Here is a 13,458-nt window from a genome sequence, read left to right on the forward strand (position 1 = left end):
CTCTCTTGAAGGTATCCAAAGAATCGGCCTCCACTGCCCACTGAGTGGATGTGGAGAGGATGTTTCCACTAGTTGGACAGTTTAGGACTAGAAAGCACAGCCTCAGAATAAAAGGACATACCTTTAGAAAGGTGATGAGAAGGAATTTATTTAGTCAGAGAGTGGTTCTCCCCTTGATTACACAGCCAGTGTAATGAGGGGCCCAAACACACTGGACAATCAGTGGGAGAGATCTTTTTCTCAACCACACCTTACTTTCCCTCGGCATATTAAACAGCTTTCTCAGCTTGCCAGCAATATCAAGTATGTCGCCACATATCCTTCACACTTCCTCCTTTCTCTCTGAAGTGTTCCAATTCTCACAAGGAAACGTGAGAGATACACATTATAGGTATCTAATTTTCAGCAGCTGTTCTCACTCCTTTTAAGGAATGCATTTTTGACACCTATATTTAATTCCATATGGTGGCAGACAGCAGAAGACAGGCAGCTTCAGACTCTTGAGGAAGAAATAAGCCATCACCAGTGTAATTATCCAACTATCTGAAAGCCTTCATCTGCTGCTAAGATTTTAGTCATTCAGAGTTACAGAATGGAAACAGACCCTTCAGCCCATAGAATCCATTCCAACCATCATGTGTCCATTTTTAAGTCAATTGTACCCCTGACTGAGATAAGGGAGAGCTGCATCTTCACAACACTTGAGACCCGGGTTCAATCTTGACCTCAGAGGCTGCCTGTGTGGAGTTTGCATGTTGTCCCTGTGACCACGTGGGTTTCCGCCAGGTGCCCCGGTTTCCTCCCACATCCCTCAGACGTGTGGGTTTGAAGGTTAATCGGCCTGTAAAAAGGTTCCTGGTAATATGCAGGCAGTGAATGAGAAAGTGGAATGACATAGAACTAGTATGAATGGGTGATCTATGGTCAGTAAGGACTCGGTGGGCTGAAGGGCCTGTTTCCATGTTGTATCTCTAAAAAAAACTTTTATTTTGTTGGTGCCCTGGTACCCTGCCACCAGTGCTACCAGTCACCCTACACACTAGAAATGTTCTACAGCGGCCAATTATCAAGAGAGTGGAAGGAGTTTTATTGTCATATGTACCAGCAAGAGAACAATGAAATTATTTCTTGCTGCAGCTTTATATATGCAAAACGCAGTCACACAGATAAATACATATAATCAATAATGTAATAATCATAATACTAGGTAATCATAATAACGCAAAATTGCAGTCTGCAGTGCAACCCAAAGACATTTGGACAGATACATGGTTAGGAAAGGTTTAGTGGGATATGAGCCAAACATGGGCAAACGGACTAGCGTAGATGGGGCACTTGGCCGGCAATGAAAAGTTGGGCCGAAGGGCCTGTTTCAATGCCCTATGAATCTTACAGATATATATCAGAGTCTGAAAAAGGGTTCCGACCCGAAACATCACCCATTCCTTTTCTTCAGAGATGCTGTCTGACCCGCTGAGTTACTCCAGCATTTTGTGTCTATCTTCAATATAAACCAGCACCTGTAGTTCCTGCCTACACATCACAGAAGCATCTCCTTCAGACCATCATGTCCACATTGAGCCGTTTGCCCATCTGCACTAAGGGCCTGTTTCCGTGCAATGGTTGCTGAGGTTAGTGTTGTTCAACAGTCTGATGGTTGCTGTGAAGAAGCTGTTCTTGAACCTGGTGGGCAAACTGCCAAACCACATATTTTGGGAGGGAACCAGAGCACCCAGGTGAAGCCCACACAGTCATAGGGAGAGCATGCAAATCCCCGACAGAAAGCACCAGAGGTCAGGATTGAGCCGGGGTCATCTCCCTGCTTGGCAGCGACTCCACCCGCTGCACAACTCTGCAGAGATTTTCTGCAGCTGTTCCACTGCAAGGTTTTAGGATTCTCTCCCCGAGGCTCTCTCCACCTGACTCTACGTTTTTAAGATGCCTCATAGAACCTAACCCTTACTAAGTATGTAGAAAATGGATTGTAATCATGTACAGTCTTCTCATTGACTGGATCACACGCAACAAAAAAGCTTTTCACTGTACTTTGGTACACGTGGCAATACTAATAAACTAAAATAAACAATCATTATAAACTAAACCAGACTAAAATCATGAAGGTAATAGATTGGATGAAGGTACAGAGTCTTTTACTCAGAGTAGAGGAATTCAAGAACCAGAGGACATGGGTTTAAGGTGAGAGAAAAAAGATTTAAGAGGAACCTGAGGGACAACTTATTCACAGAGTGTGGTGGGTATATGGAACGAGCTGCCAGAGAAGGTAGTTAAGGCAGGTGCGATAGCAACATTTAAAAGAAGCTTGGACAGGTACAGTACATTGATAGGAAAGGTCTTGTGGGATATGGGCCAAATGTGGCCTAATGGGACTGCATTAGATGGGATACCTTGGTCAGCATGGATGCATTGGTCCGAAGAGTCTGTTGCCATGTTGTATGACTGTGACTATGATTACTTGTCCTAATACCCTTTGGACCTGAATTCAGGATCTGGATTCAAACACTACACGGAAACTTTTATTTGCCCAGGATTGTATATTTTCCAAGACAGCTTTTTTTCTGCATGTCAATTTCCAAAATAGTTTAAATGGTTCTCACGTTCCCTATCGGAATCTCGATACAATTTCCACATCATTTCCCTTGTGCATTATGGAAACACGCATTATAGCAGATGTCATTGAAAGTAGGCAATGGGACTGCCACTTCGGGCTCACCCTGAGAGGCAAACAGGGTAGACAGTCAGGTGGCAATGTCAAATACTAGAGGGCATAGCTTTAAAGTGAGAGGGCCAAAGAAAGTTCATACAGAAAGCAGGGTGCCAGGGGTGGTGGTTGAGGCAGATACAATTATGGCGTTTAAGAGGCTTTTACAAAGGCACGTGGATATGTAGGAAGTGAAGTGATATGGATAACGTGCAGGCAGAAGAGGTTATCAAGTAAAGTATTAGTCACAGACATTTTGGGCTGAAGGACCAGCTGCTCAGCTGTACAGGTGTATGAATCTATGAAGCTTGGCATTTATCAGTCAGGATTATTACAGGCACGGCAGACAAATAACAAGTCTTTAGCGGATTAATAAAATGAAAGAGTTAACAATCAACTGAACTCACAATTTCTCTTGTAAAACAGGCTGAACATATTCCAATAAAGTTGAATACGGCTACCATACTGAGGGAGAATGCCATTTACAAACAGAAACTGAAAGAAGAACTCGAGAGGTAGTGTACCTTCAGTACTCTCGTTGCTTGTTATGTTGGCTTTGTGATATCCTGGTGCACCAGATGCATACAAGATGTAATTAAGAAGCAGGAGGTCCAAAATTAGACACATCGGATAAGTCAAGAGTGTCTAAACATTGTGTGCACCATGAACAGAACAATGAGATTTGTCCTTGCTGCAGCTTTACAGGCACAATGATGCAACAACACAACAAATTAATAGGCAACAAGTTATCAATCGAGTAGAAAGGACCTGCAGATGCTGGTTTATACCAACAATAGACACAAAGCGCTAGAGTAACTCAGAGGATCAGGAAGCATCTGAGGAGAAAAAGGATGGGGGCATTTCGGGTCGGGACCCTTCTTTCCAAAACCGGACCTGAAACATTGTGCAATCTTATACAAAGTCCACTGTAGTTTGGTGCTGAGGGTGGTTGCAGTTAGCATAGAAACAAAGAACTATTGATGCTGGTTAATACACCTGGTTATGTCCTCCAGAGTTGCTGAGGTTAGTGTGGTATACTACGGGTGCTGTCTGTATGGAATTTGTTCTTTCTCCCTTGACCGCGTCGGTTTCCACCTGATTCTCCGGTTTCCTCCCACACTCCAAAAGATGATTTGGGTTGGGACCCTTCTTCAGACTGATTGTGGTAGGGGAGGGGAGAAACCTGAATGAGAGATGGGGGTAGGCCAAAACGTCCATGTTCTCCATGGTCTGTACGTTCTCCCTGTGACAGCGTGGATTTTCTCTGAGTTCTCAGCTTTCCACCCACATCCCAAACACATGCGGGTTTGTAGGTTAATTGGCTTCTGTAAGTTGTCCCGAGTGTGTAGGATAGAATTAGTGTATGGGTGATTGTTGGTCGGTACAGATTTGGTGGGCCAAAGGGCCTGTTTCCATATTGTATCTCCAAACTAAACTGAACATTTGCACTCGATCCGCCAAGGCCTGCTGGATCTCCCGGTTGCTAACCATTTTAACCTTCCAATTCCCATACTGACCTTTCTGTCCTGGGCCTCCTCCATTGCCAGAGTGGGGCCGCATGCAACCTGGAGGAAAATCACCTCGTATTACGTTATAAACCAACGGTATGAACATAAAATTCTCCAAATTTTAGTTAACAACCTAACCCCCTCCCCCCATTTTTCTTCCCTCTCCTCCATGTACTCCACCTAGATGTGCACCCATCCCTCCCACTATCTCGCTTCCCTCTTTCCTCTGTCCCCTTCGACCCATAACCCTTCCACTGGATCCACATTTTCACCCTTGTTCGCTTTTTATCTCACAGCCTCTTGAATGCTTTTCATCTCTGGCCTTCGTTTCACAATCTGGCAATCATAGCTCTCCTCACCTTTATCCATCAATCACTTGCCAGGTTTTGTACTGCCCCCTCCCCCTCAACTTGCTTCCTGCTTTCTCCCCTTTAACTGCCATGAAGTAGGGTCCACGCCCTCCAGCGATGCTGCCTGACCAGCTGAATTATTCCAGCACTGATGATTTGAATGACAAGGGTGCAAAATAATGTTTTACTATTCTAGACACATTTGAACTGTCTCAACATGTGAACGAGGCTACTCATTGTAAGGGGCACACCCTGGACTTGATTATCACAAAGGGTCTCAATGTTTCTGATATTTTCGTGACTGATCCTTCATTGTCTGACCACTTCTGTGTTTTCTTTAATATATCTTTTATTCCCGACATACAGACAAAATCAAATACTGTCAAAAAACGGTATATAAATGAACATTCTAATGTACTCTTTAAAAATGCCATCTCCTTGTTACCACCTCTAAACCCATGTTCTGCTGATGATCTTGTAGATAACTTTAATTCCAAAATTGTGAAAGTTATAGATGTCATTGCACCTGTTATGGTTAAAACGATTTCTGGTCAGCAAAAGGCACCCTGGAGAAAAGTTGCTTTTGTAACGGCCCAGAAAAGAGAATGCCGGAAAGCTGAACGCATCTGGCGGAAAACAAAACTTCATATTCACCATGACATCTATAAAGAGAGTCTCCGTGCCTACAATTTAGACTTAAAAAGTGCTAGAGAAACATTTTTCTCCAATATCATTAACAACAACACTAATAAGGCAAAAACCCTATTTGCAACTGTTGACAGACTGACCAACCCCCCAACACAAATACCACCTGAACTCCATTCCAGACAGAAATGCAATGAGTTTGCATTCTTTTATAGATAAAATTGAAGGCATCAGACGTGCCATCAATATCTCCGCTTCAAACAAAAATGTTGGATCACCACCCTGTTTAGGGAAAAGTAACGTGGCAATGATGACATGCTTTAATGTCATAGACTCTAAAACTCTTGTGGAAACGGGACACAACTAAGGCCATCCACCTGCTGCCTTGATGCTTTACCTATCAACTTCTTTAAGAATGTTTTTGACTGCCTAGCAATAGACGTACTGCAAATAGTTAACAGCTCTCTTCAATCAGGCAATTTCCCAAAAGCCTTGAAAACTGCAGTTATTAAACCCCTTTAAAAAAAACGGAGCCTAGATGACTATAGACCAATATCAAACCTATCTTTCATAAGTAAAATCATTGAGAAAGTTGTCCTCCAGCAACTTGATCACTTCCTGGCTTCAACTGGCTTCCTCATAGCACCGAGACCGCCCTTATTAAAGTTGTAAACGACATCCGTCTTAACACAGACTCTGGCAAAGTTTCAATATTAATGCTATTAGACCTCAGTGCTGCATTCGACAATGTTGATCACTCAATACTTTTGGACAGATTGGAAAAATAGGTGGGGCTTTCAGGCACAGTCTTAAGTTGGTTCACGTCATATCTACAAGATAGGAACTATTTTGTTTCCATTGGCGACTTTGTATCAGAACCAACCAACGTGACGTGTGGAGTCCCGCAAGGTTCGATCTTAGGGCCCTCTTTATTCAACATCTACATGCTCCCACTAGGGCAAATCATGCAAAATAATAATATTGACCACCTCTGCTATGCCGATGACACTCAAATCTATGTAGCGCTATCACCAAATGACTATCGCCCCATAGATCTGCTGTGCCAGTGCATTGAGCAAGTCAAAGACTGGATGTGCCAAAATTTCCTCCAACTAAATAAGGACAAAACAGAGATAATTGTTTTTGGTGCTAAAAAAGAAAGGCTTAATGTAACCCAACACCTTCACTCTCTGTCCTTAAAAACTTCAAACAAAGCCAGAAATCTCGGGGTTATTATGGATTCAGATTTACATTTCGACAGTCACATCAAATCAGTAACAAAATCGGCCTACTATCACCTCAAAAACGTAATAAAGATTAAGAGGACTCATGTCAGCACAAGACTTAGAAAAACTTGTACATGCCTTTATTACTAGTAGGCTAGATTATTGTAACAGTCTCCTTGCAGGTCTTCCAAAAAAAAAACTGTCAGACAGCTACAGCTTGTTCAGAACGCTGTTGCTATAGTTCTAACAAAGACCAAAGAATTTGAACACTTTACACCAATTCTGAAATCCTTACATTGTCTCCCTGTATGTCAGAGAATTGATTTCAAAATCCTGCTGCTCACCTATAAATCACTACATGGTTTAGGGCCAAAGTATATCACTGACATGCTTCCACTATATAAGCCTTCTAGACCGCTAAGATCTTCTGAGACCAATCTGTTAGTGATTCCAGAGTAAATACAAAACATGGGAAAGCAGGATTTAGTTACTATGCAACAAATAGCTGGAATAAACTTCCTGAAGATTTAAGACTTGCCTCAACTTTTACCACTTTTAAAACAAGACTGAAAACTTTTATGTTTACTTTAGCTTTCAGCTAAATCTTAACTACATTACACTTTTAACTTTTGCACTTTTTATAATGCATTTTTAACTGCTTTTATTTTCTTTTAATTCTTCTATTTTATTTCATTTTATTATTTCATTTTATTGTATGACATGTTTTTATGTGAAGCACTTTGAGTCTGCCTCGTGTATGAAATGTGCTATATAAATAAAGTTGCCTTGCCTTTTTGTAAACCAGCATCTACAATTCCTTTTGTATACATGAGTACAATCAAGCTATACACAAGTACAACTGGTGGTGTAAAGAGAAAAGTTACCAGAGTGCAGAATATAGTGTAACAGCTACAGAGAAAGTGCAGGTAAAAAAAAAGTCCAGATTTCGTAATAAGGTAGGTTGGAAGATTAGGACTACACCCTATCGTATGCTGGTGTGCCAAAGCTATCACATTTCTTGATCACATACAATTGATTAAAAAATACTCCTGAAATACTGTTGATGGAATGAATTCAAAGGAATGTGTGAGAAAAACATCAACATTAAAGATAGACACAAGTGCTGGAGTAACTCAGCGGGTTAGGCAGCATCTTCAGAGAAAAGGATGGGCGACGTTTCAGGTTGGGACACTTCTTCCACCTGAAACGTCACCTATCCTTTTTCTCCAGAGTTGATGCCTGACCCACTGAGTTACTGCAGTACTTTGTGTCTATCTTTGGTATAAATCAGCATCTGCAGTTCTTTGTTTCAACACATCAGCCATTAAAAACTTGTTCATCTGTAGCATAAATTTAAGGATGAATATTAAAGACAATGACCATCATAACATTACCAAGTGCTTCATTGTGACCATGGCAGGATTGATCTTATACTAGAAGGAGGCCATGACCCTGTCATGTTTGAGGAATCTCAGAGGAAAAAGGACGAGGAACTTAAGCAGCACAAGCTGGCAGATGTAGAACGTCGTCGCCTTGAGGGAAAGATCTTCTTCGAACAGTCGATACTGGCACGGGAGGCAAGATTTGATGAGAAACGCCGGAAAGCTGCTCAGCAGAAAGAGCAGGTACAAATGCATTTCCATGTCAGTATGATGCTGGCAGTTTTTGCATTACTTCAGCAGTTCCTTGCAGAAACAGTAACACAGCAATAAATAACCTTTCATAAGAAATTTCCATTTTTGGGAACGTCTGTGTGTTGAGTAGAATCAAGAGTGTTTAAATGTCACATGTACAAGCAACAGAACAATGAACTTCCTACTTACTGCAGGTTTCCAGGACCAAAAATGCAACAACACAAACAAATAAACATACAATATTTAGCAATACATGAAATTAATAATCAGCAACACTTTTTTTTAACAAAAAGAAACTTAATTAATTATTTAAATAATATATACAATACAAAATAATACCAAACAAACCCATCATCATAATACAAAATCGCCCAATTATCTAAACAAATATTCTTAAATGTTACACTCTTAAACAACTATGTTACAATCGTTGTCAAGGATGCATTCCATTCCCTGTGGTGCCCCAGAAACCTCCCAGGGCGCCCCCCCATGGACAGCACATAGTCCCTGTCTAAAACCACCAGGCATGGACAAAATCCCGGCAGATAATCAGCAACACTAGGGAACCAGACCAATGCAGTGTAACTGAACAACACAGTGCAACCAAAACAAAGTCCTTAGTAGGTCATAGTTACTGAGGTAGAGTTGAGGTTAATGTTGTGCAAAGTGGTTCAAGAAGCTGCTGGTTGCTGGGAAGAATCTGTTTTTGAACCTGGAGGTCATGGTTCTCTGACTCCTGTGCCTTTATCTCGATGGTAGGAGCGAGATGAGAGTGTAGCCAGGGTGGGGAGTGTCTTTGGTGATATTGGCTGCCTTTGTGAGGAAGTGCCTCCTGTAGATCCTTTCAATGGTGCGGAGATCAGTACCCATGATAAGTTCATAAGTCGCAGGGGCAGAATTAGACCATTCGATCCATCGAGTCTACTCTGCCATTCAATCATGGCCGTTCCATCTTTCCATCTCAACCCCAATCTTCTGCTTTCTCCCCATGACCTTTGACACACTTACTAATCAAGAACCTGATAATCTCTCCTTTTAAAATACCCAATAACCTGGCCCCCACAGCCTTCTGTGGCAATGAATTCCACAGATTCACTACCCTTTGACAACATTAATTCCTCCTCATCTTTCTAAAAGTACATCCTTTTATTCTGAGTCTGTGCACTCTGATCCTGGACTCTCCCATGAGTGGGAATGTCCTCTCCACATCCATCCTGTCCAGGCCATTCACTATTCAGTACATGTTAATGACCCTTGCCCCCCTCATCCTTCAAAAGGACGGATCAAGCAATGGCCACCGCTTTCTGCAACCTCCTTCATTCATGGACATCCGAGTTATTGAACCACGGAATGATGCAAACAGTCAGATTGCCCTATAGAAGTTCCATACAGCATTTGGCAACATACCTCGAATCACTTCAATGAAGTACTGGGTGGTCTGGTGAATTGGTCACTGATTTTTCAGCATTCGGTTTGAATATGCAGTAGAAGCCTGTTTTGTCCGCTGGCTGTAGGGAACAGAATCATCCCATGGAACAAAATGGGCTTGGGTGGAAAATTGGCAATCATCCAATATGGCATGGTCCCAGTGAGGAAGGCTTATCAAAGGGGTGTTGAATTGAAACTCCCCATATCAAAGGAGGTAGTCAAAGGAGATGGACAGGGCAAGTGTGATGGGTGGCTGGAACGTGCTCCCAGGGATGGTGATGGAAGTAGCTAGGATAGGCACAAAGATATATTGGGAATGGAGGGATATGGATCACATGAAGATTAGATTAATGGCATCAAGTTTGGCAGGAACATTGTGGACCAGAGGGAATGTTCCTGTGCTGTGCTGTTTAATATAGAAACAAGGAACTGCAGATGCTGGTTTACACAAAAGGGCACAAAGTGCTGAAGTAACTCAGTGGGTCAGACAGCATCTTGGGAGAACATAAATAGGTGACACCGGGCAGGGGTCCTACTGATCTGTTGAATTACTCCCGCACTTTGTGTCCTCTTCTGTACTGTGTTCTGTCACGTAACCAACGCTATTACTACGGCCTCTACATTGGCAGATCCAAATGCAGATTGGGTGACTACTTTCTACTCAGTCCGCAAAGGTGACCCTAACTTTCCAGTCACCGCCACTTTAATTCCGTATCCCAATCCAGTGCAAACCTCTCTGTCTTTGAACCCCTCCATTGATCCAAATATGCCCAATGTAAGCCCAGGAAAAGCACATCTTCTTCCATCTGGGAAAATTGAAGCTTTCTGGATTTAAACTTGAATTTAAACGATCTCAATCTTGCTTTGAAGTAAATCTCCAAAGTCTAGTCAAAGGTATTTTTCTCCCCACAAGTTGTGGCTGTTTCTTTCTGTTCTAATTATTTTCTACTCTTTCCTGTCTGCAACTACCAGTGGATGATGCAGTTGTTATCAGGGCCACTTTAATTTGGATATTTGCTCCGGTCTCTCTACCCCTCTCCCTGCAATAAAGCACATATTTTCTCATCCTTCCTGCTCTAAGAAAAATTCCCGGCCCTAAGGTGAGAGGGGCAAAGTTTAAAGGAGATGTACAGGTAATTTCTTTTTTACACAGGGAATGGTGGGTGTCTGGAATGTTCTGCCATGGGTTATCAATATGATTTTTTATTTTAATTACTCGCACAGAAGGACTTCAAATTCACTTGGACCTGTTTGGAATCCAACAGTGAACACATGGTTGTTGAACACAAAAGTGGTGGAATAACTCAGCGGGTCGAACAGCATATCTGGAGGACATGGATAGGCCTGTCCATTCCCTCCGGAGATGCTGCCTGACCGGCAGATTTACTCCAGCACTTTGTGTCCTTTTTTGTAAACCAGCATCTGCAATTCCTTGTTTCTAGAGTTATTTATGTGGTTCTTCACACCCACAGATTATCAATAGTTAATTAACGATGAAGCTGAACATGTTCGATATGAGCATTTGCAATACAAGGGTATCATTGGTTTCAGTGTCAAGAAAGCCAATCAATCATGGGTGGCACAGTGGTGCAACGGTAGAGTTGCTGCCTTGCAACGCCAGACACCCGGGTTTGATCCTGACTATGGGTACATTCTCCTCATGGCTGCAGGGCTTTTCACCGGCTGATTCGGTTTCCCCCCACACTCCATTGACGGTTTGTTGGTTAGTTGGCTTTAGTAAAATTGTACAAGATTATCCCTAGTGCGGAAGATATTGCTAGTGTACGGGGATCACAGGTTGGTGCAGACTTGGTGGGCCAAAGGGCTTGTTTCCGTGCTGTATCTTTCCATGCCACTACGAAATCTTTTCACGCCTTAAATCTGCTATTTCAGGCAGCGGAATTATTGCAGAAGTACAATGAGATACGACTTGAAGAGAAAAAGCAGATGAAAGCACAGGTGGAGCAGGTGTTACAGGGACACAAAGACTCGAAGGAACAAAAAAGGAAAATTCAGGATTACAAACAGAAGAAGGGTATGTGCAATGATTCCCAGAATCCTGTGATCATTACCCCCCCCCCCCCCCCCCCCCCCCCCCCCCCAGCCTCCCCCTCCTCCCCCCCACCCTTTTAAATGTTCACAATATTCTAAACTGCAAACTCATTGACTGTTTCTCTCTCTCCAGAAGCTGCCTGATCAACTCAGTGTTTCCCGTAATATCTGTTTCTTATTTCATACTTCAGGCATCTGCAATTTTATGCTTCCATTGTTAGCTGATTGATAATTTAAAAAACTGGTTAAGCAATTTTTCTATAATTTCAACACAAAGTTGAAAATATGTAATGCAGCACAGAAACTGGCCCATCCACATTAGCTTCACCCCAACCCACTCAACCTTTCCACACATGCCACCTTTTCTTTCTCTGTTTTCCTTAAAATGCATCTACGCTCTTTGCCTTAGACAGCAACAGAATGACTGAGCATCTTGTGCAGCAGGCAGAGGGATATCGACCCAGGGTTCCTGGAAGCCCCTGGCTCTTAGAATGGAGATAAGGGGGAATTTCTTTAGCCGGAGGGTGGTGAGTGTGGAAATCACTATCACGGGCAGCGGTGGAGGCCAAGTGATTGGGTATTTATAAGGTAGAGATTGATAGGCTCTTGATTAGAATGGGTATCAAGCGTAATGGGGAGAATGCAGGAGAATGGGGTTGAGAGGGAAAAATAGATCAGCCATGATCGAATGACTGAATAGACTTGATGGGATGAATGGCCTAATTCTGCTCCTTTGTCTTATGGAGAATTGATGTGGTCTCTGAGTGAAAAGAATTTCACTAACAACCCCATCATTATTTCAAACATCTTGATTATATTGATGAAGTGTTTTTTTCCATCACAAACAAAAACAGGAAATTACGAAGCACTTGGTAGATTTGGCTGCAACCGTGGAAAGAGAAACAGAGTTAAAGGTTCTTCGGCTGACCTGCTGAGTCTTTCCAGCAGTTTTGGTTTTATTTCAGGTTTCCAGCAGCTGCAGTATTTTTTTTTAATTTTCATTGTTCATTTATGCTGCCTCTCATCTTAAATAAATTTATTTTACATCAGTATAAATGGACACTGCACTGACCCTCTTCAAGGCTAACTTTCTTGCTCTGAGATTTGGTCCTTTAAGAACACAGGTTTGTTGGTTAATTGGGTTCTGTAAATTGTCCCAAAGGTGTAGGAAGTGAAGCTGGGATAACATAGAACTAGTGAACGGGATGATCAATGGTGGGCGTGGGCTTGGTGGGCCAAGGGACCTATCCCCACAGCAGATTTCAAAACTAAATTAAACTAAACAGCTTCTTACCATTGACCATCATGATGTTGAACCACCCTGACCACAACCCTACTACAGCACTGGTCTACAAGGGACTTTTTTTGGTTGCACTTGCAACAATGAATTTCTTATTTGCTGCAGCCCATGAATGCATTTTAACACAACAAATAAATATAGAATAATCAATAATACAATATATTATCATTAATACTAGGCAACCAAATCATAATTGTGCAAACCAAATACATTGTACAACCTAAATAAAGTCCACAGCAGATCGGTGCTGAGGTCAGATTGTGGTTGGGGTTGTGGGGTTGGGGGTGGTTCAAGAGCCTGTAGGTTGATGGGAAGAAGTTGTTCTTGAATCTGGAGGTCACGGTTCTCAGACTCCTGTCCCTTCTTCCCAAGCAGCGAGATGAGAGTGTAGCCAAGGTGGTGTGGGCCCTTGATGATATTAGCTGCCCATTTGATCAAGTGTCTCTTGTAGATCCCTTCAATGGTGTTGAAGGTCAGTGCCCGTGATGGACCAGCCATTGTCCACCACTTTCTGCAGCCTCCTTTACTCTGGGCATCCGAGATACAGAACCAGGCCATTGAACTACTGACGTAAGCAGTCAATATGCTCTCCAACA

At 42.4% G+C, this 13,458-nt stretch overlaps 1 protein-coding gene across 2 annotated transcripts in view; it reads left to right on the forward strand.

Annotated features, from left to right (window-relative positions):
- cfap99 (cilia and flagella associated protein 99) overlaps nucleotides 1–13,458 on the forward strand; it is an 88,013-nt gene that overhangs the window by 62,249 nt on the left and 12,306 nt on the right. For both annotated transcript variants that reach the window (XM_055632266.1, XM_055632267.1), the window contains exons 10-12: nucleotides 3,146–3,234; nucleotides 7,869–8,073; nucleotides 11,404–11,545. In XM_055632266.1, the coding sequence (XP_055488241.1) occupies nucleotides 3,146–3,234; nucleotides 7,869–8,073; nucleotides 11,404–11,545 (436 nt within the window). The remainder of the gene's footprint in view (nucleotides 1–3,145; nucleotides 3,235–7,868; nucleotides 8,074–11,403; nucleotides 11,546–13,458) is intronic.

The sequence above is a fragment of the Leucoraja erinacea genome, chromosome 3 (assembly GCF_028641065.1).
Source record: "Leucoraja erinacea ecotype New England chromosome 3, Leri_hhj_1, whole genome shotgun sequence".
NCBI classification, from domain to species: domain Eukaryota; kingdom Metazoa; phylum Chordata; class Chondrichthyes; order Rajiformes; family Rajidae; genus Leucoraja; species Leucoraja erinaceus.